The sequence below is a fragment of the Terrapene carolina genome, unplaced genomic scaffold (assembly GCF_002925995.2).
Source record: "Terrapene carolina triunguis isolate 2854851 unplaced genomic scaffold, T_m_triunguis-2.0 Scaffold95, whole genome shotgun sequence".
Taxonomy (NCBI): Eukaryota; Metazoa; Chordata; order Testudines; family Emydidae; genus Terrapene; species Terrapene triunguis.
This window is the reverse complement of record NW_020664446.1, coordinates 30,718,007-30,741,810: the sequence shown is the minus strand read 5'-3', so window position 1 is coordinate 30,741,810 and position 23,804 is coordinate 30,718,007. Positions and strand designations below refer to the sequence as shown.

At 42.0% G+C, this 23,804-nt stretch overlaps 1 protein-coding gene across 3 annotated transcripts in view; it reads right to left on the bottom strand.

Moving 5' to 3' along the window:
* Positions 1 to 23,804, bottom strand: part of BTAF1 (B-TFIID TATA-box binding protein associated factor 1) — a 104,197-nt gene that overhangs the window by 71,257 nt on the left and 9,136 nt on the right. The window contains exons 4-13 of one of the 3 annotated variants that reach the window (XM_026651001.2): positions 22,733 to 22,938; positions 22,319 to 22,455; positions 21,112 to 21,223; positions 18,528 to 18,596; positions 14,023 to 14,112; positions 11,183 to 11,278; positions 6,536 to 6,712; positions 5,787 to 5,927; positions 5,477 to 5,601; positions 42 to 162 (exon numbers count right to left, since the gene is read on the bottom strand). In XM_026651001.2, coding sequence (XP_026506786.1) covers positions 42 to 162; positions 5,477 to 5,601; positions 5,787 to 5,927; positions 6,536 to 6,712; positions 11,183 to 11,278; positions 14,023 to 14,112; positions 18,528 to 18,596; positions 21,112 to 21,223; positions 22,319 to 22,455; positions 22,733 to 22,938 — 1,274 coding nt within the window. Of the gene's footprint in view, positions 1 to 41; positions 163 to 5,476; positions 5,602 to 5,786; positions 5,928 to 6,535; positions 6,713 to 11,182; positions 11,279 to 14,022; positions 14,113 to 18,527; positions 18,597 to 21,111; positions 21,224 to 22,318; positions 22,456 to 22,732; positions 22,939 to 23,804 lie in introns of those variants that run through there. The other 2 variants (XM_026651002.2, XM_026651003.1) reach the window with 2 other exon arrangements.

The window sequence follows — 23,804 nt, the reverse complement described above, 5'->3', positions numbered from 1 at the left end:
TAATAATTATAATCACTTACCAATTACAATTCAGTTCTTACCTGGTCTTGGGTAGATAACAGCGTAAATAAAGTTTCCAATGCTGCTTTTCGAACAGATGATATAGTATGATGCAAGAATGGCCATACGCGTGGGACCAAAACGGTGAGTGATTGCTGGATACTGGTATATTTTGGAGGAGGGTGGGGGAGGTGTAAGAGAAAGGAAATTAAAAAAAAAAAAAAAGTTCATTCTATTTATATCCAGTTATAATATTTAGTTAAAAAGGGACTTTTTTGAAGGAAAAATAGAAAAGTAACACTGTGTATTCCCCAGGCCATGTTAAGTGCAGGATCAAGTTATAGCTCAACTACAATGGTCAAAATAAATGGTTTGAGTTGTGTGGGTTTTTTTTATATATATATATATATATATATATATATAAAGTGTGTTTACTTGTTAATGGCAAAATTCAGAAGCTTGTCCAAATTAGTAAGGTCTACTGTAACTATATCCTTAATTACTATGGTTTCTTCCACACTTAAAATAAAGTACGTCCCCCTTTCCCACCTCCACCCCAACCAAACACATAGAAAATAAGCACATTTCATTTTAAAGGTCAGTCAATTTCTTCACTGTCATGCAGTTAGGCATTAAGGATGAAACTTTTCCTTAGCTAACTCCTTGTGCCTGAGAATTAAAATAGTTATTACACATGAACTCATCGGAGATACCACCTTCCATGCAATGGGGTGAATTACAAAGTTTCTGCCTTAACGGATTTTTCCTGCTTGAGATTTTAACATTGGCACGAACATTATGAGAATATACTGAAATAGAGATAGTTTTCATAATTTATATAAGAACCTTTGACCAAGGCATCTCATTGATGATTCCTGAAAGATTTAATATCATAATTCTATCTAAAGAAAAGAACTTAAGTGATTTATTGTCTTCACCAAAGCCCCAAGGTGAAATATTTCTTCACTTTATTGTTGTGGAAAAGTTAACTGCTGTAATCCTGACTATTGGATAAGCATAACTAACCTTTTAAAAGGAAACAAAAATCAGTTACTACAAGCCTGTACACGCAAAACAAAGAGGCAAACATTTATTAATAAAACCACTGATTAATCCAAACAAATGTTTTACCAATGCTTTGTCTTTAAAGGGCAGTTATTTACAGCTATTAAAGGGTTATTATTGTCCTACGAATAAACAGCACGTACACATGATTGTGAGATGGTAAGAGAGACAGAAGCAGAAGACAATGGAGGAATTGGGAGGAAAAAATTATAAGGAAGGGAAAACAAAACAGGTGGAGGAAGAGGAAGATTAGAGATGGAGAAGGGGATTTTATTTTTAGATACTCAATTTACCTCCCAAGATTAAGGATATAGAGTTAAACCCTCCAATAGGAAAAATCTTTTTTCCACAGAAAAGCTCCATTCAAAACAGAGATTCACAATGGGTTTGCATCCTTTGTCAATGTAAATGCCCGCACTGACTTTTAGTGGTGTGGGGCAACCACTAAATTGCAATATGCACACTACACTACAGTGAATTAAAACACTTTGATTGAAGCTGTTTGTTACTGTTGTAAAATCAAACTCCTAGAGTTCATCATATGGGTCTTCCTCATAATTCCACTGAGTTACTGCATACCATGAAAAGCAGATTATACACCCAAGAAGTGGTACAAATTCCAGATTCACACCCTGGTGTAGCCAAGCTCCGACTAAAAAGGTATCAAAGGATAGACGGGTCTCCACTTTTAATTCTGGCATTAATGAACTCACTGTTTAAGTAAGTGAGGGTCAGAGGTTGAGTGAAAACAGTTTTCTTGGTATTGATTTACACTTTTTCATTTCCTGTTTCTAGCAACAACAACAAAAAAAAAAAACTTGGCCCTCTACTAAAGTTGCCTCCCACACATCAGCAGGTGAAAGGGGAATCAGCAGCAGCACATGCTACTTGAAAACAGAAGACTGAGAATGCCACTTAGTTTTAGGTTTAGAATATTCCCGAAAGTCTCTTTATGAAGTTATGTAAACTAGATTATACCTATAGAGTCACATATAATACATACAAAATGGAAAAGTAGGTGAACCCAAACCAATACAGAAGTGTTATAATACATGGCAGTAAAGTCACATGTCATGCATTAACATGAAAGTTAATAGTTAAATTTTAACTTGTACAATAAACTGGTTTGTTGTGGCTTTTAAAATAGCAAAACTATATTTTTTACCCTTCACGCCCCATCCCAGCTCCCAAAATAGCTAAACTGATTTACTCTAATGGTAATTCAAGTTTCTATATCACAGTGAAATTTCAAAACTTAGGGTTGCTGAAAAGAAAGGAGTTGCAGAACAGCTTGGAAGTCTTAAATGAAAGATGGATTTTTATTTATTTATTTTTTTTAAAGGGGGGAGGGACACAAGGACAAGAGCCATATAATACACAACAAAAAAAAACCTCAGACCATCAGCTGGAGAAAAAGGAAAAATCCAAAAGGCTTAGTATTACTTTCAAAGGTCATTATGATGTAACTTGAACCCTTAGATTTAATTCACAGTAGCTTCTCATAAAATCTCTACTTTGATTTCCTAAAGTACTTAATTATTTGTTTCTGCACTGCAAATAATAAACTATAGGCCTCAATGTGAGACTACTGTAAGTAAAAGCAGCAGTGGTCAGAGCACATCAGCTGTCTAGCCATTATCAGGTGTTTTGTAGCCATCACAGCAAAGGAAAATTAAGGAGCGAGATGAACGAGGATACTAAATTGTTACAGGAAACTCCTTTATGCATAAAGGATGGCATGGAAGAACACATGAAGGTGCTTATGAGAAAAATCTCAACAGGCAAAGAAGATTGGCATTTTTGGTGAAATAGAGGTGAGCCTCAATAGTGGATAAGTAGTGATAGCTAGGGCAGGACTAGGAGATAAAGGAACATAAAGGTGAACCTGAGTAGTGTATTTGATGCAGTGAAAATGGGCAAGTTAGGAGAGGGGTGCTAAGGGTGGATGGTGACGTGGCCAGAGCTACAAGTCAAGATAATCTTTGCAGCAGTGTTTTGAATGTATTTTAAAGGGTGCAAGAGAACGTTCGGGAAGAACAGAGAGGCAGTGACAAGCCGCAATTGGGCATCCGCCCCACACTGGCCCCTAATAGAGCCATAAGGAGGCTGCACAGAAGGCAGTCAATCACAGAAGGGCTTATAGGAGCAGCCAATCAGGGCCGGGCAGGCCCATATATGAAAAGCTGCAGTACAGAGCAGCTTTAGTCACCCCCGGGAGCTTGAGGAGGGAGGAGGACAGGCTGCCTTGCAGGTGGAGGGCAGCAAGCACTCTGCACATAGTAGTGCTGCAGGCAGTAGGGTGACCAGATGTCCCAATTTTATAGGGACAGTCCCGATTTTTGGGTCTTTTTCTCATATAGGCTCCTATTATCCCCCACCCCCGTCCTGATTTTTCACACTTGCTGTCTGGTCGCCCTAGCAGGCGGAGACCCAGGGAGCTAAAGGCAGCGTTTGGCAGGCTGCAGGGATTTGCAGGCTAAGGCTGTGAGGCAAAGGAAAAGAGGGTGCTGGGGTCACGAGGAAGTGGCCCAGGGAGATCTACAGAGAAGTCGGAGGGGATGCAGCAAGTGGCGGCCACCCACCTAGGCCGGGACCCGAAGTAGTAGGCAGGCCTGGGTCCCCCCGACCTCCACTTGCCACTGAGGAAGTGGCTGGACTGAGGGACTGTGATACTGTTGCCCAGAAGGGGGGGGGGGGGGGGGAGGAACACCAAGTGTGGCACAGCCATGTGGTTGTATCATGAAGAGGACACCGCAGTCCTGGGAGTGACGTGGGTCCCTGGAGCAGAAGTGACGGTGGCGAGACATCACCAAAAGAGGGTGCACTGGTGTACAGCACTAGTCCCCAGGACAGCCTGCAAGAGGCGCCACAGTGATGGACCGTACCCCGTCACACAAGCCCAGACACTAGATGAGAGCCACGTCAAGAGTTTTACTTGTATGAATTGATCATAAAGGCTGGCTCTGAAGGCCTTGTCTACATGAAGGACATTGATCAGCATAGCTATTCCAGAATAATTCCCATGTCCGGACATTATTCTGGAATAATGTCACTTATTTCAGAATAGTGTGCAGAGAGCAATTCCAAAAATAACTAAATTATGCCTGAAGAGCTACTGCAGAATGGCTATTCCAGAATAGCCGTGCTACTCAATTCCCCAATGTAAACAAGCCCTTAAACTTAGGGCAGGAAGAGACAATATTTAGACATGGTCTAAATGCAGCAGCCTAGAAATGGCCCAGTCAAAGACAACACCCAGATTGAGTGACAGTGAGAATGGTGGTGGTGTTCACAGTGACCAAGAAAGTGATGAGAAGGAAGATTTTGGGGACAAAAACTAAGAGCTTGAAATCCCTTTAAATTTTCTTTTTTTTTTTTCCTGCTGACAGCATTTTAAAGCAGTATTTTTGCCCTCTCTCTCCCCCACCCCCACCTCTGCCTGTTAAAAAGGGCCATGATAGTACAACTAAATACATTTGAGATCGTGGAGACCGAAAAAAACAACTATTGAATAATGGATTAGAGTCTTAAAAAATGAATTTCCCTGATGTATGAGTAGGGATGATAAAAATATAGTGAGATGTTCTCATCCTTTACAAAGATACACACCGGTAATATTTAATCAGGTAGACAAGACAATTAGAGGAGACAGATAAAAGAGAAAAAAAAATATGGAGAAAAGAGGGGACAAGGGTAAGTTTACTAAATGTCTGCCTACGCTTTAAGTGAAAGTTTCAGTATGCATAGTCAGGTGTTTTTTTGTTTTGGTTTGGTGTTTTTTTTGGGGTGGTGGAGGAATTCTGTTTACTGAACAGAAGCCAACATGGATTTGTCCAGTTTGTTCTATTTACTTGCTTCCTTGCATCAATGATACAGCCAGTGGTTCTGTGAATAAGATGGGCTTATTCCTTTGCCTTTTGCTTGGGGTCTGACCCCAAAGACCTTGGATGTGTGTTGCATCTGTGTAACTCTCCCGTTATAGTCAACAGGGTTTGTGTATATGAAGTCTGCAGGATGGGGCAATTTAGAGCAGGATAACAGCTCCCACTTAGCACAACAGAAATAATTAAGGGTCATGCATAAGTAGCGGCTATTGCTTTTTAACCTTTAATTTCTTAACAAAGAGTGGTGCTAAATCTAGTGACAAAGTGTGTTAAATTTTGGTACTAGATTGTTAGTGTGTCCTAAAAAAGAAAGTGCACTGCCCTTTAACAGCCTTTGACCAACTTACAAAATTTGACCTCAAATTTATACCAGCATCCATTTACTGCAGAAAGATACCTTCCCAACATTATACATTATCTCCTCCATATACAGTGTAATTTGCTATGAATTTAGATTATTCCAATATGAACTGCTTCAGTAACAAATGCTTAGATCTGTCTCTTAAGTAGTAGCTGGAAAGAGGTACCTGCATTTTTGGACCTGAGGATAAGTTAGAAGGGAGGAAAGAAGGATCATGATGCTGTTTGTAGAAGCTGTCAGATCATCCAATTCCAGAAGAGCATCCCACAGTGTATTAAGAATAAAGGGCACCTAGAGGAATAAGCACAAGGGGAGAAGTTATTTATTTTTTCCCCTCTCTCTTTGTAAGATAAGTCAGTCTTCTATATAACAAAATGAGGAATTAAAAATGTGTGTACTGCACTATAAACATTGCTTTCTTGTTCAGATCCAAGATGAACTTTTCAAAGTCAAAATGTAGAAAATAAGCCATTCACCTTTTGTGATTGAAGATGAACAAGGCTTTCCACTACTGGTACTAAAGATGCTGCAGCAACAGCTCGGACATCGTCATCCAGGTCTTGGAGACCTTCAATTATTGCAGGCAAGACTTTAGGCAATAAAGTATTAATCATATCCTAAAAAACAAGTTTAATTCATAAATTGAATAAGGAAGCATTTATTAAACTGAATCTCTTTCCAAAAATCTCAGTGTCCTCTTCCTTCTCTTTTGAAAAACCAACAAGTAAAAAACAAAAAAAAAAAACAAAAAACAACAACAACAAAAAACCACCCCTTCTACCCCCCCGCCTCAATTTGGTCAGATAAACAGAAATAGCAACCATTCTGAATAGTTAAAAAAAGTTACCACTCATGAAGGAAAGCTAATCTAGCTTATAAATTAGAGTGAATTTGTCCTACAAATATGCCTCAGTCAGAACCTGCAGTACACTTTTGTTATTCCACTATTAGAACCTCTAATTGACAGTCTTCCGTTGTACCAAGCCATAGTGTTTTACCACGGGGGGGGAAGGGGGGGGGGAAGTCACCACTGAATATGGTTTAATTTAATATGCCACGTGTTTCTTGAAAACAAATGACAGCATCAAATTCATATACCACCTTCTACTCTCTTCACTCCTGTTTCTGGATTTTTACAATAAGTCTCCGTGAAAGCAAAATTTTTCTAGTGTTAGTGACTTTGAATAGGAAAAAAAAAACCAAAACAACCACAGAAGGTGATTACCTGACGAACTGCCAAAGCATACTTTATTCCTAGCAGACCGCCATGTCTCACTTCCCATTGATCTTGTGTGAGCAACTTCAGGAGAATATCCACAGTTTTATGAACTCCAGTCTCATTCATATGTTTCAATACTACTCCCAAAGTCTGAGCACAAGTCTCACGTACTGGTGCTACAACCTAGGACATAGTGAATAATGGACATAAATCAAAGCATTTCTACATAAAGTCTGACATGGAAATCAATTAGCAAGTCTAAGGCCTGGTCTACACTAGGCTTTTATGTCGACTTTAGCGCTGTTATATCGAATTAACCCTGCACCCGTCCACACCAGGAAGCCATTTAGTTCGACATAAAGCTCTCTTTAAATCGATTTCTGTAATCCTCCCCAACGAGAGGAGTAGCGCTAAATTCGACATGGCCATATCGAATTAGGCTAGGTGTGGATGGAAATCGACGGTAATAGCTCCGGGAGTTATCCCACAGTGCACCACTCTGTTGACGCTCTGGACAGCAGTCCGAGCTCGGATGCTCTGACCAGCCACACCCCCGGGAAAATTTGAATTCATTTTCATTTTCCTGTCTGGGCAGTTTGAATCTCAGTTCCTCTTTGGACATCGAGGTGAGCTCAGCAGCAGTGGCAACGATGCAGAGCTCTCCAGCAGAGATGGCCGTGCAATCTAATAGAAAGAGGGCCCCAGCATGGACTGATCGGGAAGTCTTGGATCTCATCGCAGTGTGGGGCGATGAGTCCGTGCTTTCAGAGCTGCGCTCCAAAAGAAGGAATGCTAAGATCTACGAGAAGATCTCCAAAGCCATGGCAGAGAGAGGCTACAGCCGGGATGCAACGCAGTGCCGCGTGAAAATCAAGGAGCTGAGACAAGGCTACCAGAAGACCAAAGAGGCAAACGGACACTCCGGATCCCAGCCCCACAGATCCCGTTTCTACGAGGCACTGCATTCCATCCTTGCTGCGGCCGCCACCACTACCCCACCACTGACCGTGGACTCTGAGGATGGGATATTGTCCACGGCCGGTTCCTCAGCGGACGGGGAAGAGGAGGAAGGAGATGAGGAGGACGAGGCAGTCGACAGCGCTTACCAAGCTGATTTTCCCGACAGCCAGGAGCTCTTCATCACCGTTACAGAGATCCCCTACCAACCCTCCCCAGCATGTAACCTGGACACAGATTCAGGCGAAGGATCAAGCGGTAAGTGCTTTAAACATATTAACCTTTATTTTTTACAAAACTTGAATATTAATACTAACAACAATCTGTGAATCATGATTTCTTCCCCCTGGGCGCTTAAGTAATCAGTAACAACTATTTAAAAACAAAAATCAAATAGTGTCCGGTTCTGCATGATTGTGCTGCCCAAGCTGCTCCACTCTTTAGTGCCTGCTACTGCAGCTATATTAGAATCCTGTCTATATGTCCGGGGATAGAGCAGTAGTCCTCCACGGACATCTCCACAAAGCTCTGCTGCAGGTAATGGGATAGCCTGTTCATCAGGTTCCTGGGGAGAGCGGCTTTACTTGGTCCTCCGAAGTAGGAGACGTTCCCGCGCCAGGAGACAAGCAGGTACTCCGGTATCATTGCCTTGCATAGCATGGCGGCATAGGGCCCCGGTCTCTGCAGGCTTTCTCGAAGCATCCGTTGGATCTCGGTGTCCGGGATGTTCATGAGAGTTATGTCGCTCATGATGACCTGCTTTGAATTAGGTAGGGGACTGTTAGTATTGGGACTGCTTGCAACAAGTTCCTTTACAGAACTGTGACCGCTGGTTTACAGCCACGCGGTGGGGGCGGGAGAGGGGCAGCATACAGGGATCTTTCCCTGGCTCATCCGCGAGGGGGTGGGACAGGGCCAGAGTTCCTGCTTGGCCGATTGCTGGCAGCACAGACTGGCAGTGCTTTCAATGTGAAAGGAGGCCAGTGGTACTCCTACAGTTTTAAGCAGCCACAAGTCTACGGCTTACCATGTTTGCCTGCTACAGAGAGTACCGTGTCCTGCCCCGCTTCCCAGATCGGCAGTGCAAAAGCCCAGGCACTGAAGGCGAGGTTCGAAAATTCGACCTTGTCCGGAGTGCGCATGTGATAGGTGTGGTTCATGGTCTTGTTCACAGAGAAAAACTATGTTCTTGATTCACAACCACATTTATCTTTCGGAGGAATTCACTGCCTTTTCCTCATTCCCACAGCCACATCTGCAACTGTCTCCTAACCCAGCTTGGCATCACACTCCCAGAGGCTAGCGCACATTAGGCGGAGAAAGAAGAAGACGCGAGAGGACATGTTCTCAGAACTAATGGGCTGCTCCTGAGCCCAGGCAGCACAGCAGAACTAGTGGAGGGAGAATTTGTCACAAATGCACCGGACACACATGGAACGTGAGGAGAGGTGGCGGGCAGGAAGACCAGCAGGCGACTCAAACGCTGCTTGGACTTCTGAGGGAGCAAACGGACACGCTCCGGCGCCTTGTTGATGTTCTGCAGGAACGGAGGCAGGAGGACAGAGCCCCGCTGCAGTCTATCAGGAACCGCAGTCCCCCGCCACCAAGTCCCATACCCCCCTCTCCCAAAGTCCAAAGAAGGAGGGGTGGCAGAGTCCGTGAAAACTCTCACTCCACCCCTGCAGACTGCTCAAGCACCAGAAGGCTGTCATTCCCCAAAATTTGAAAAGTCCTTTCCTGCCCGCCTCACCCAAGCCCCCGTCCGACTTTCACCCCCCAGTTTCCTGTCTGGTTGTTAATAAAAAATATGTTTCTGTTCATTACTGTTTCAGTCAGGTTACTTTGTGGCGGGGGAGGGCAGTTACAGATCTTATGCTGCAGTCCTTATCCTGGATCACAGAGCCACGCAGCAGGGGATCTGTAACCCTCCTCCCCCAGGCAGAAACTCACATAGCTGACACATACACGCAGTTCTGCCCAGGAGTGATGGCAGGCTCCGTTGAAACAACCAGTGCACCACTGCGGAGCCTGTCATTCCTGGAGTTTAGAAGCATCATTTGCATCAGAACACTAAACCCGCCCCCCGCCACTGTCTGCGTCCCCGGTTTAAAACATTCCCGCGAAAACAGTAATAAAGACAACGGTGTTCATTGACAAAATAGAACTGATTTTATTTTTTGGGAAGGGGGTGAAGGGGGTATGTAACTGGAGGTTCAGCTTCTGTGTCCACAAACTTAACAGTCACTGGTTACCCTGCTCAGTCTGGAACCTTGCTTTCAAAGCCTCCCGGATGCACTCCACCACCATTCTGCACTTGCTCGGACGGTAGTTGAACAGTTCTTTTTCTGTGTCCAGGGCGCCAGTATAGGGCTTCATGAGCCAGGGCATTAGCGGGTAGGCTGGGTCCCCGAGGATCACTGTAGGCATCTGCACATCCACAAGAGTTGTTTTGGGGTCCGGGAAGTAAATACTTTCCTGCAGCCGTGTAAACAGACCAGAGTTCCTGAACACGCGAGCGTCATGAACCTTGCCCGGCCATCCGACGTTGATGTTGGTAAAACGTCCCCTATGGTCCACCAGTGCTTGCAGCACCATTGAAAAGTAGCCCTTTCTGTTAATGTACTGGCTGGCCTGGTGGTCCGGTCCCAGGATAGGGATGTGAGTCCCATCTATAGCCCCACCGCATTTTGGGAATCACATCGTGGCGAAACCATCTATGATGACCTGGCCGTTTCCCAGGGTCACTACCTTTGAGAGCAGTACCTTAACGATTGCGTTGGCTACTTGCATGACAACAACCCCCACGGTAGATTTGCCTACACCAAAGTGGTTCGCGACTGACCGGTAGCTGTCCGGCGTTGCAAGCTTCCAGAGGGCTATGGCCACTCGCTTCTGGACAGTCAGGGCTGCTCGCATCCGGGTGTCCTTGCGCTTCAGGGCAGGGGACAGCAACTCACAAAGTTCGAGGAAAGTCCCCTTTCGCATGCGAAAGTTTCGCAGCCACTGGGATTCGTCCCAGACCTGCAGCACTATGAGGTCCCACCAGTCCGTGCTTGTTTCCCGGGCCCAGAATCGCCATTCCACGATATCCACATGACCCATTGCCAACGTGATGTCCTGGGCGCTGGGGCTCGTGGTTTCTGACAGCTCTGTGCTACTCTCCGACTTCAGGCTCTCACGGCGGTGCCGTAGCCTCCTCGCCCGATTTCTCTGCATCTGCCTCAGGGAAAGGTGTATGATAAGCTGCGAGGTGTTGAGAACGGCCACAACTGCAGCGATGGTTGCAGTGGGATCCATGCTCGCAGTGCTGTGGCGTCCGCGCTGTCACTGATCAGAAAAGTGCGCGAACTGATTTCCCGCCGGCGCTTTCAGGGAGGGAGGGAGGTCGGTAGTGACGGACGGATGACGACAGTTACCCAAAAGCACCCTCTACACATTTTTTTACCCAGAAGGCATTGGCGGCTCGACCCATAATTCCAATGGGCAGCGGGGACTGCGGGAACTGTGGGATAGCTGCCCACAGTGCACCGCTTCCAATGTCGACGCTTGCCCCGTTAGTGTGGACTCACAAAGTCGAATTACTGTCCTTAGTGTGGACACACACGTTCGACTTTGCAATATCGATTCCACATATTCGATTTAAGTAAAATCGAACTACTCTCGTAGTGTAGACATACCCTAAGAGTTGACACTTACTTCATCTGAAACAAAGTCTCCAAATCTGTCTAATGCAAAGACACAAAGGAGTCTAATAACTAAGTCTTCCAGCCATTCCTGATGCTGCTGAGCCATCTGTTAAAAAAAGAAAGGAAATTAAATACCATTTGCTAAATTAGTTCATAGAAAAATTCTCAAGATTCCTTTGCTTTATCTAAATTCATACTGAGAAGATTGTATCACAGTACTTAAACCTGTGACTAATTGTGTATCTGCATTACAAGCAGATCCCCCCCCCCCCCGCCCCCAATCACTTAAGTCTCCAGCAGTGACATTAATCCACTGTATGGAGGGGCAGCACAAGGTCACAAGCACCACTTAAGTCTTTTAGGCCTTGGCTACACTGGAGAATTCACAGCGCTGCCGCGGCAGTGCTGTGAAGCGCGAGTGTAGTCGCGCCGCCAGCGCTGCGAGAGCTCTCTCGCAGCGCTGCAAGTACTCCACCTCTCTGAGGGGAATAGCTTGCAGCGCTGCAAGCGAGCGTGCAGCACTGCAGGCGCTGATTACACTGGTGCTTTACAGCGCTGCACTTGCTGCATGGAGGGGGGGAAGGGGGGGGCGTTTTCACACCCCTGAGCGCAGCAAGTTGCAGCGCTGTACAGCGCCAGTGTAGCCAAGGCCACACAGAAGTTGAGCAGCAGGACTACAAGTGGAGCAACTGTGCAAGGGTGCGTGTGCACCACTCTGTGCTGAGGAAAGGGTCTCCACATGGGCCCCATATGGGTCACAAAGGCCTGCCAAAGGATAAATAATGAATCACTATGGTTCAGATATCAACAACTGGGCATAGGGCACAGTCTTGGACTCTAGCCCTGGGTTTGGAAAGAGGTTGGCTTCATTTCATCAGTACCTCTGTGCTCTACCCATGTGACAGAACACTCAAGCTTTTATGGGGCTGAACCATATATGAAGGATTAAGTGGTCACATCAAAAAATTCTTTTTGGTGGTGGGAGGAGAGCCAAACCAGCATTTAGGAACTTTTTCCTTATCCAAATAAGAAGTGAACTACTTGGAAATTTCTGCCTCACTTTTAGAACTGGAAACATCAGCCAAGATTCATTGATTTTAATCTGAAGAAACAAACTACTTGGGTAATACAAGCACACTGCAGATATTAAAACAATCTTTTCCTTCTCTGCATTGGTCAAGGTGAGCAAATTGTGACACTATACAGCTGTTCTTTTTTAACACCTGTAACAGTTGATATTTTATGTGCTCATCTAGTTACTAGATCCAGTTTTGTTACTATATACCCATCTCTGTGTATTCATACTTCTAAATATTATTAAATTTTAGAAAATCTTAAGACTCGCAAACACTAAGTAATGCCCATTCTCTACAATACAAGTCAATTACTGAACCTTGTAATAGTTGTTTGAACACATTTACAAATAAGTCTAAAATAAACCATCAAGTATTGTTTTATTCTAGGAAAAGAGATAGAATGAAAGCAATCAATATCTGCTAAGCCCTGCGCTAGTTAAGGTTTCCTCCATCTCTATTTAGACTAAGCAGTAAGTCAAGTTCACTAGACTCTAGAGACTGAACACTATACAAATGCTAAAAGACATTACCAAAACCACCTTCACCCCCCAAAACCCCTCAAATATATCAGCTCTCCACCACTCCCCCCCAAAAGCTATCATTTTAATATTCATGAAATTTATGTAGTTTTATTGCTATACTTGTTATTTACTTTATTCTTCCCAGTTCTGACAATGAATTGAAGTCTCCATCGGACAAGTACATTTTCAAACAAGAAAAGAACTAAAGACTATACAATTTAGAATTCCGTCAATGGCTAAATATTTAGGTTCATATTCTCCCATCCTTACTCACAAGAAGTATTCTGCAAAAAGTTCCAATGGGGCAAATTCATCCTTGCATGGATGCAAAAAGGAGAGATGGCAGCTTGTACCTCTCTGTCCACCTCATTCCCCCCTCCCAGAGTAATGGGCTCCCAGCACTGGGTAGGGCAGTCCAACTTGCATTTCCATGGCAATGGCCTCTCTGGGCCACTGCAAAGGTGCAGAATTGCTGGGCTGTAAAAGTAGGTCTCTCACATGCGCCCTTACCCCAAGGAAAAAAATAACAACAACAAAAAACCCTGAACATCCTCTACAGCACAGGCTCTTATAGACCTGACTACTTTCCAATTGCTCTGCAATTGGGGTGAGGCATTGATGCCTTCCTTACAGTCCCTTTTGCAACAGCCAGCTCAGAGGATTGTAGGGCAACTATGTGAAGAAGGGTGGCAGAAGTTAGCAGGTATTTCTAAAAACTTACTAAGGGCTACTATATCAATAGCCCACTCAAGTGCTTTTTTTTAAAATAAATGGGGACTGCCTTCTCAATACTTCTTCCTGGTTTAGTAATCCAAAGCAAGCCAATGGAATCAGCTTTCCTATTAAAAAGCATTATACAACTTGCTTTATAATCTAAAAGCCATTTTAGCTAAATTAGGTTTATTAAATTAGCCAAACTATTTTAAGCTGTAGAATTTGCCTTGTCACAACTTTGGAACATATTGATTCCAATACTTTCTAATGGCAACGCCGATTCTTGAAATTCAAGTTTGCACTCAATTGTCAAGGTGTTTTTTTTTTTGTTTTTTTTAAAACAAAGGTGATTTACATTTTGTCATTAGATTACACCTTTTACAGCCACTCCCACAGTCCTAAATTGCCTCTATCATCGGTGTATCCCAATTTTAGTATTTGAAGAGAAGAGTTCCGCAGGTTGCAAAAGAAGCTACACTTAAATATTGATTGGCCTGTATTTCAATAAGCTGGTTATCATCATCGACTTCTAATTTTACCTCTTCTACAGTACTGTCTCCCATTTTGCCACCACTTTTCCCATGTGCTTTAAGTATTTCCCTCAGTGCAGTGCCTGCACCATGCCGAACCTAAGACATGCAAAAGAGGGGAATAAAAACAGACCAATTATTTATTTATTTTTAACATCTATAAATGCTCAGTATCAATTGAAGAAGTTGGAAAACGTTCAAATAATATAAATTGCTTTTCATTCCAGTAACAAAGTTCTGAATGCTACAGATTTGGTGATATTTTATAACATTTACACATACATAGGAAGTTACTGGGCAAAGGTGATGGAAATCAGTAATGAGATTTCCCTGATCTTCCCCAGAAGTCTTCAGTGTTTCTCTAAAGTCTGATTATGGAGAAGGATGTCATTTTTATTAGGTTTTATTTCTCTGTGTTATGAGTGCCAGATAGTTCTCAGAAGAGGTTCATTCAGAGACATGAAGAGTTATTATACCAAAGCTCCTTTACTGATGCTGGATGAAGTTTTAGAGCGATCGCACAAAATCCTCCTAACCATATCAAGGGATTGCAATATTTCTTTGTAGATTAAGAGCAGCAAGCATCTCAAGGCAGGTAAATGTGAGTTACTTATACGTAATTCTGTTTATCCTAAAATAGCATTATATAGGACTCAGGCTCTTGGATGCCTGCATAATAGTCAAGACAGATCTTCTTCAAAGAAACAGAATTTGAGGTAAACAATTTTTCCTTCTAAAGAGGTATTCCTGCACTTTGAGTGTAAACATTTGAGGGATGTTTCTCAGAGCCAGAAGTCAACAGTCAGAAGGGGACATTCTAAAAGTTTTTACTGTTAAACAATGAGACAGAATACAGAGCCACACAAGTCATCCCTTAGGCTTGGTCTACACTCACCCCCCAAATCGAACTAAGGTACGCAACTTCAGCTACGTGAATAACGTAGCTGAAGTTCGAAGTACCTTAATTCGATCTTACCTCGGTCCACACGTGGCAGGCAGGCTCCCCCGTCGACTCCGCGGTACTCCTCTCGTCTAGCTGGAGTACCGCAGTCGACGGCGAGCACTTCCTGGTTCGACTTATCGCGTCCAGACAAGACGCGATAAGTCGAACCCAGAACTTCGATTGCCAGCCGCCGAACTAGCGGCTGGGTGTAGACATACCCTTAGAATAGCAAATTATAGGTGAGAGTTAGGGGTTACCAACAATCTGAAATACAGGCACTAGAGATCAAAATCCAGAACCAAAGAATCTTTCATTAAACACTAAAACCAAGTATTAGCACCAGTACCGTAGGCTATGTGAGCTCCAAGTGTGATTAGTGGTGGAGACAGAGGCATGGATCTAAAATAAAATAATAGTAATAATAAATAATAATAATAATAATAATAAAAAAAGTCCTGATCCCCAGGGAATCAATTCACTGGTGGTGGCTTGCAACAATCAGTCTTCTAGGCTCTGATGGTCTTCATGGTTCTATTAACTAAAGCAAGAAACAATGGAGAGCCAAATCCCTCAAAAATGCTCTGGGAACTCAGTATGTGACAATATGAATGATTCACTATGACTCCATGTGTACATGCATATCAGCTTCCATAGCAAAGTTAAGGAGCTATGTCAAACAGCTGTATTAAGGAGCAGAGGTATTAAGATTTACCTTTCAGGTAAATAAGAATAAAATATTCCCTCAGTGGTCTGGGAAGCCATTCAGCCCTAAATTCTCTGAGGTTACATGAAAGGCAGGGGGAAGATTCCCAAAGCTTTCCATTTCAATCCTACTGTGTAGATGCTGAATGCACCAAAGTGTGTAGTTCTATATAGAGCCAAAAGACAAGGTAGTGAGGCAGAGACTACACTCACCATTTTTAAATCTGTAGTTTCATTACTGAAAATATTTTTGAAAGTTATAACCAAGTAATTATTAGGATGTTTTTGTCTGAAACGCAAGTTATTCTCTCCAGATTGTTATATATATTCTCATGGAGTCAACCTCTGGAAAGAGCTGCCCACCTTCAAGAAGATATGTGTGTGTGTGTGTGAGAGAGAGAGACAGACAGACAGACAGACACACGGGGGGAAGGAGAGGGGGTCTGCTGCTGTCTGAACTTACAAGATAGCATGCTGACATGCTCTCAGCCCCCCAAAAACCCACTCCTTGTCACCCTCCACCGTCACTTGCATGCTGGGATAGCTGCGCATAATGCACCGCTCCCAATGCCACTGCAAGTGCCGCAAATGTGGCCACAACAGTGCGCTTGAAGCTGTCAGTGTGGACAGACTGCAGCACTTTCCCTACTGCACTCTCCGAAGACTGGTTTAACTCAAAGCGCTCTACATCTGCAAGTGTAGCCATGCCCTAAGTGAAACACCCTGTTTTGAGTTGCTCACTAAAGTACATGCAAGCTTGTTTCTTCTAGTGCAGTATACCTCAATGGCTATCTTGAACTGAGGGGACAGTAGACACTGAGGGTTTTTTTTATTATTATTACTTTGTAGAACAAGGAGAATGTTTGACTTGTAGGAAGTGCTATCTTAGGTAAGTGCATTTTACCACTTTAATCAATACTTTCTCACTAAAACAAAATATAACAAGATATAGTGATCTTGACTCCAAAAAGGGAGATGCACTCTGAGAGCCCATTAAATGACAAATTTGCAGAGAGAGAGAGTGTGTGTGTGTGTGTGTCTCTGTCTGTCTGTCTGTCTGTCTAGGTGACTACATAAAGAACCGTGACTTCATTCTTATGACAAATTAGAGGATTGGGCCAAAAGAAATCTGATGAGGTTCAACAAGGAGAAGTGCAGAGTCCTGCACTTAGGATGGACGAATCCTATGCATGCTATAGACTAGGGACTGAATGGCTAGGCAGCAGTTCTGCAGAAAAGGACCTAGGGGTTACAGTGGACGAGAAGCTGGATAGGAGTCAACAGTGTGCCCTTGTTGCCAAGAAGGCTAATGGCATTTTTGGCTGTATAAGTAGGGGCATTGCCAGCAGATCGAGGGACGTGATCATTCCCCTGTATTCGACATTGATGAGGCCTCATCTGGAGTAGTGTGTCCAGTTTTGGGCCCCACACTACAAGAAGGATGTGGAAAAATTGGTAAGAGTCATAGGAACATAAGAACGGCCATACTGGGTCAGACCAAAGGTCCATCTAGCCCAGTATCCTGTCTACCGATAGTGGCCAATGCCAGTTGCCCCAGAGGGAGTGAACCCAACAGGTAATGATCAAGTGATCTCTCTCCTGCCATCCATCTCCACCCTCTGACAAACAGAGGCTAGGGACACCATTCCTTAGATCTTTTTCCTGATTCGTTGTAGCTAAATTAGCCCCCCATCATATTGTATGTATAGTTGGGGTTATTTTTCCTCAATGTGCATTACTTTACATTTATTCACATTAAATTTCATGTCCCATTTTGTTGCCCAATCACTTAGTTTTGTGAGATCTTTTTGAAGTTCTTCACAGTCTGCTTTGGTCTTAACTATCTTGAGCAGTTTAGTATCATCTGCAAACTTTGCCACCTCACTTTTTACCCCTTTCTCCAGATCATTTATGAATAAGTTGAATAGAATTGGTCCTAGGACTGACTCTAGGGGAACACCACTAGTTACTGAGAATTTACCATTTATTCCTACCCTTTGTTCCCTGTCTTTTAACCAGTTCTCAATCCATGAAAGGACCTTCCCTTTTATCCCATGACAACTTAATTTATGTAAGTCCAGTGGAGGGCAACAAAAATGGTTGGGGGCTGGAGCACATGACTTATGAGGAGAGGCTGAGGGAACTGGGATTGTTTAGTTTGCAGAAGAGAAGAATATAGGGGGGATTTGATAGCGGCTTTCAACTACTGTACCTGAAAGGGGGTTCCAAAGAGGATGGATCTAGACTGTTCTCAGTGGTAGATGACAGAACAAGGAGTAATGGTCTCAAATTGCAGTGGGGGAGGTTTAGGTTGGATATTAGGAAAAAAACTTTCACTAGGAGGGTGGTGAAGCACTGGAATGGGTTACCTAGGGAGGTGGTGGAATCTCCTTCCTTAGAGGTTTTTAAGGTCAGGCTTGACAAAGCCCTGGCTGGGATGATTTAGTTGGGGATTGGTCCTGCTTTGAGCAGGGGGTTGGACTATGATTCTATGAATTAAGACATTACCAAATGCCTCCCTAGAATGCTACCTTGGAGTCTACATTTAGTTATTCTGAATAAAAACAGATGTTATTTAAAGAAACAAATCCTACCTAAAAGATATTTAGGCCATCCCACATCAGGGAAACTAGTACAGACATCTACACACTTCAATGGGACTCCAGGGTCCACTATCAGACCTCTGGGCATCTGTGTTGAGTCCTAGTGGAGTAAATGGAACACAGCACAAGTGCAGAGAACTGCACTTGCAGTCCCTGATGTAGGATCATGGCATAAGCATGAAATGTAAATACAAGTCCCAATTTCTAGTGGCATCAATTCCTCATTTGTACAAATTAGATATAAGAAGGCTATGCATAATTCTTACCTCCCAGGATGGGTTAAAAAGATCATTGCATACTTCTTCACAAAAGCTTTCTAAAGGCCATTCATTTGCCTAAAAACAAACAAAAATACCCAATCAACAATAGAGAGACTATCTGAAGTTAATGATTAGGGAAATTTAGAGTGCCATGTTAAACAGACATACAAACACAAGATGCATCACCACCAGTTTATCCAATAAATAAAAAAAAAGTTAAATTACTTTGACTTTACTGTTTTCTCCCACTATCGTTTGTCTACACAGCAAGTTAGTTGCACAGCAAGCCAGGCTGTGACCATATAGCACACCAGCTTGCCAGACTTGAACTTGCCATGTAGAAAAGCCTGTAGGGGAAAAAAACAAACAAACAGTCTTCCCACCAGTAAGCTGTTTTTAATGGAAAGATACATTGAAGGAAATTTTGTCTAGTAATTTAATATACTTTGCCACACCATACTGAATAGAAAAATTCCAGAGAATTGACAGGAATTTCCAAGTTTCTGACAGAATGCCATCTATTATTTTAAATTTCCAGTCTTGTTTAATAGAGCATAAGTTTTCCCCAAACACAAATGCAACATTTAACACCTTCAAATTTCGTAGGACTCTAGACAACAGAATAGAGAACACACTAAAAAGTGTTTATGAGGCTGTTTAAATCTGGGGGGGAAAAAACACAACAACTTTCTTTCTGGCACCCTCTTCATGTGGTCTTTTAGAGTTCTTACTCACACACCCACACTTTCATACCATAAAATTAAAGAATAAAAGGCTGGGAAATCTCCCAGTTAATAAAAGCAAAATCCAAAAGGAAAAATAAGATACTGGAGGGGGGTTGGGGGGGGGGGGGGAGTTGTGAATTCAATCAGCTCTAAATCTTTTGGCCTCTTCTGGTATAGAAGACGGAACTGTGATGAGAGAACCAGATGGTGATGTTGATAACACAGCACTTCTCACCTTGGGTACAAGGAGACTGGTTAAAGGCTGGCATAACCTGTTTATTATGCTGGGACTTCCTCCTCCAGAGGTAATCAATCTCAGAGTTCTGGAACATCAGTCTTCTGTCAAGTGTCTCACTGACACAAAAGGTAAGGAAGGGTTCTTGGCCTTACTCTTGATTCTTATGGTATGCAAGCTTTGTCCTAAAACAAAGCAGGTGAGAGTCCTACCTTGGAGCCATGCAACTTAAATCTACACTACGAGGTAGGGATGTGATTCCCAACTCACATATGCATATTCGCACTACCTCAGTGGGAGCTTGCACAAATATAAATAGTAGTGTAGCTGCACAGGCCCTGTAAGGTTCAGACCAGTTAGTACTTGGCAGAATACCACTGCCCATGCTTCTGCAGCTACACTACTGTTTAGCTTGATGATAGCTAGTGCAGGTATGAACAGTAGTGGCTGAGAATCATACCCTAGTTTGTAGCGTAGACATAGCAACAGCCCTGTCAGGTTTGAGTTGGGTCATCTTTAGCTAATGCTTAAGCCAGCAATTTTTAGAAGGTATTGGATGTTTTTACACCACAGAGGCAGCATTGTGTGTGACCCCCAAAAATATCAAAGATACAGAACAGAAACCAATTTTGAACCAACTGTGACTTTGTATGGATGAAGAGGTTTTGAGATATCAGTTTACAGTTCAACCCAAAGTCAGATAAAAATAACCAATTTAGAAGACCTTAGCAATCAGCCACTCAACATTCGTCTGTCAGAAAAAGTAAAAATACAATGAACAAATTATGACAATGTCATCACAGTCTTGCAAACAAGACTGTTAGTAAACTTTGTATTGAGGAACTAGACTGCATGTCAAACACATTATCTTCGAAAGTCTCATTTTGCTGGAGAAGATACTTCAAATCTTATAATGATAAAGCCCTTTTTTTTTTTTTTTTTATTATTTTTTGTATTTTATATTTTTATTTTTTTTTTTTTTTTTTTTTTTAAATAATGTGGAGGGTACACAAGGTCTGTTTTCCCATATACTATTTCTCACATCCAAATACAGCTGCTCTACAATTTTCCAAGTTTCAGTCTCTTTCCATAATTGTGACTTTCTTCAAAAAGTCTTTGTGATACTATTTAATTCTTCAATTATAAACTAGAAGTTTTAGTCTAAATTAGGCCTGATTAAAAAGGTTCCCTTAATCTTTGTCTCTTATCAGCATTTTCAGAACAAATTATTTATGGGTCACAGTGATCTTTTATTACCTTTTACCTGCTCTAGCCTAGCTTTACAATTTAACACCCTAAAGGCACCTAAATTTAAGACTACAGCCACCAGCAGTGTTAATCTGCCTATTGGATAAGAAGCCAGATGGTTCACAAGTGAAGTTCACTGAAATCACAGATTACCACTAGTCAATTAACAGTGATCTCTCGACCTCACATGCAGGGTCAGAAAAAACACTCCGCTCTTGTAGTTGTAGATGAGTTGCAAGTGAAATTCCCTCCTCTTCTGGTTTTGGTAAATTAATGGTAAAATGAACTGAAGAATTTGGGAGCACAAAGCAGTTTAAAAACAAACAACATTGGCCCACATCACCAAGTTATCAATCCCTTAATAAAAGGGGACATACTGTACCTCTTCTAGTGCATTGTCTACCAAAACTTTTGAGTCAGTGGCAGGCTGGTTGATGACAACATTTGCTACTTTTCTGCGCTTTTCTTCTGGTTCCCCATCAGTGCTATCATTGCTAAAAAGGAAGTTAAAATATGTCATGTTTGTGACTAGAAACATTATGCATTGTAGCAGGAGTAATCACTTCCCCTCCCGAGAGTGTCTTGAAAACATTCCTATAAAATTTTTATTTATGTTCTTTCTTTAGATGACTTCAGTAGAAAATGGAAGTGTCTCTTCTTAACTAACCAATATAAGATGTTAGCTATGAAGTTACATTTAGGTGCTAAATATGTTGGAATGTATTCCTTGTATGTAACAGTTACCATGAGCTTTATTATTCAGTAATCTACCCAATGAAGGACAGGAGACAAGAATACTCAATGCCATCCCACTTTCCAACCTCTCCCAGCTATTTGAACAGGGAAATGCAAGATGAGGAATTTTCAAACAAACAATGTCTAGAAGAAACTCATTTTATTTGTTTTTTTTAAACATAACAGTAGTGGACAATTCATTGGTACAAATCACTGAGAAGAAAACATACTATAAGTATGTTGGAGAAAAACACAGATTGAGAAAAATTTAGCCATACTGATCTTCATAAATCCATGATTTTAATTCTCAGTACCATCAGGTCCTTAATAACCACCACGGATGTCAAATGTAATATATTATATTGGGAAAGCTTCCCAGCTAAAGGGTTAACTAGAGACCTGGATTCATTGTGGTTTTTAAAGTAAAGCACAAAATAACAAAATTCTTATAACTAATGTTTTACTGTTAGGGCTATTGGCAGAGACCACTTGAAAGACTGAGTTATGTTTCACTGGAGAGATTCATCACAATTCTAGGATGGTTAGAAAGGTACCTGAAGTCTAGCCTGTTTCTCTATATGACAACTGAATTTGTGATTAAGGTTGCTGTTTATCCTATCCCTGTTGCTATTGTATTCTCATTGAAACTGCCTTCTGAGGACAACAGTACAGCTATATTATGCAGCAATAAAGAATTGTGTATTAATAGTTTATATATTTACTGGAATTATTGAAAGGTGGAACCAAGCTTCACTGAAGAGTTCTCAGAACCAAGCCAGAATGGGAATTTCTGAGCTGGCCTGATCACTTACGACGTTACCAGAAAACGAACAAGAAAGCAATTGCTACAGTACCTCTTCTCATTAGTCTCATTTGCATCCCTGGATCTTTGCTTTGCAAATAGCTTAGCCATTCTTTTAGCTTTATTCTTTTGTCTACTGCTCATACCAGCTCGAAATTCTGAATCAATCAACTCAGCAGCCTGAAGAGTCTGAAAAATAAGAATCCATTCAATGTCAATCCTGCCTGTACCTAAAGTTCACCCCACCCCCCAAGCACAAAAACAAAAACACCCTCTTGTTCTCACTTCCCCATAGCAACCCATGTTACTTGAAACCCAGAACAGTAGTTTGGCACTGTACTAAATGTGACTAATGTGCAACTTATGAAGTTTAGGTGTTTGAAAGACAGAGCAAAATTACAAGTCAAGCTTAGTATTTAAAACGTAATGATTTACAATGGCAGAAGCACAAATGAAGCAAACCCACTGTATTATTCCTTGCAGTCAAACAGCCCGAGGTTTTACCTACAGGTTGTTTGTTTACAAGTGAAGCTGAAGTAGGAGTATAGTCCAAATCCTCATCATTGAACAGGTCTTCAGTGTTCATTCCAATTGCAGCTCCCATATCAAGGCCAAGTTTCTTTTGTAACAGTTTCCTTTGTCGTGCTATCCTCTCTTTAGGATCAACTTCACCTAAAAAAAGGTCAGCTTTTATATTTCATTTCAAAACACAAATGTCCAATAGATTTACTGCTGAAGCCTTGATAAAAATTACGGTAAAACTAAAATATTCTAATTTATGAGAACAAAACAATCAGAGGTCAACTGTACTTTGATTAGATATATTAAATGCCACAGAAGCTTTAAAGCTTTGTAAAATTTCTTTTAACCTAAAATATATTGACCCTTATAAAGATCTGTTTTTATAACCATATAGCTACCTAATTAAAGTGGCATTAGCTTTCACTAGAAAAGTTCTAGAATACTTTTAAACAGCTTCCATGAGACTCACTGAAATGCATTATATGCATGGGATTTTAAAATAACATTTTTCTAGATTTTGTGGAAAAGCACTTTGGAGGAAGGGAACAAGCAGTTACCATATTGCACAGAGGACTCTTCTGTCAATAACTGGAGCCTTGCTAAATAAAAATTAAATATTGTTATTTTGCACACGCATCATATTTTTATGGAAAGAGTTTTCCACAAAGAGAAACAAAAAGCCCTGACAAAAATGCAGAGAATGAGACATTTCTGATATCATTCAGAATTTTTTTATGTTAAGATGACTCAGAGACCCATACACGGTACGTGAACATCTTTACTTCCCTGTTGGAAGCCCGAAAGCCAAGTTTCTCTGGATAGGTTTTTTTTTTTTTTTTTTTTAACTAACAAACAAACAAAAAAAAACCACATGCACAAAACAAACAAAAGAACCCCCCAAACACGGTATCCAAGCCTCTTCTATATTAGTTCCCCCCAAACTAAATGTCTCCTGATGGAGAGCTGGATTCGGTAGGAGGGGAAGGATGGTTTTATGGTTGGGTTTAGAACTGGGG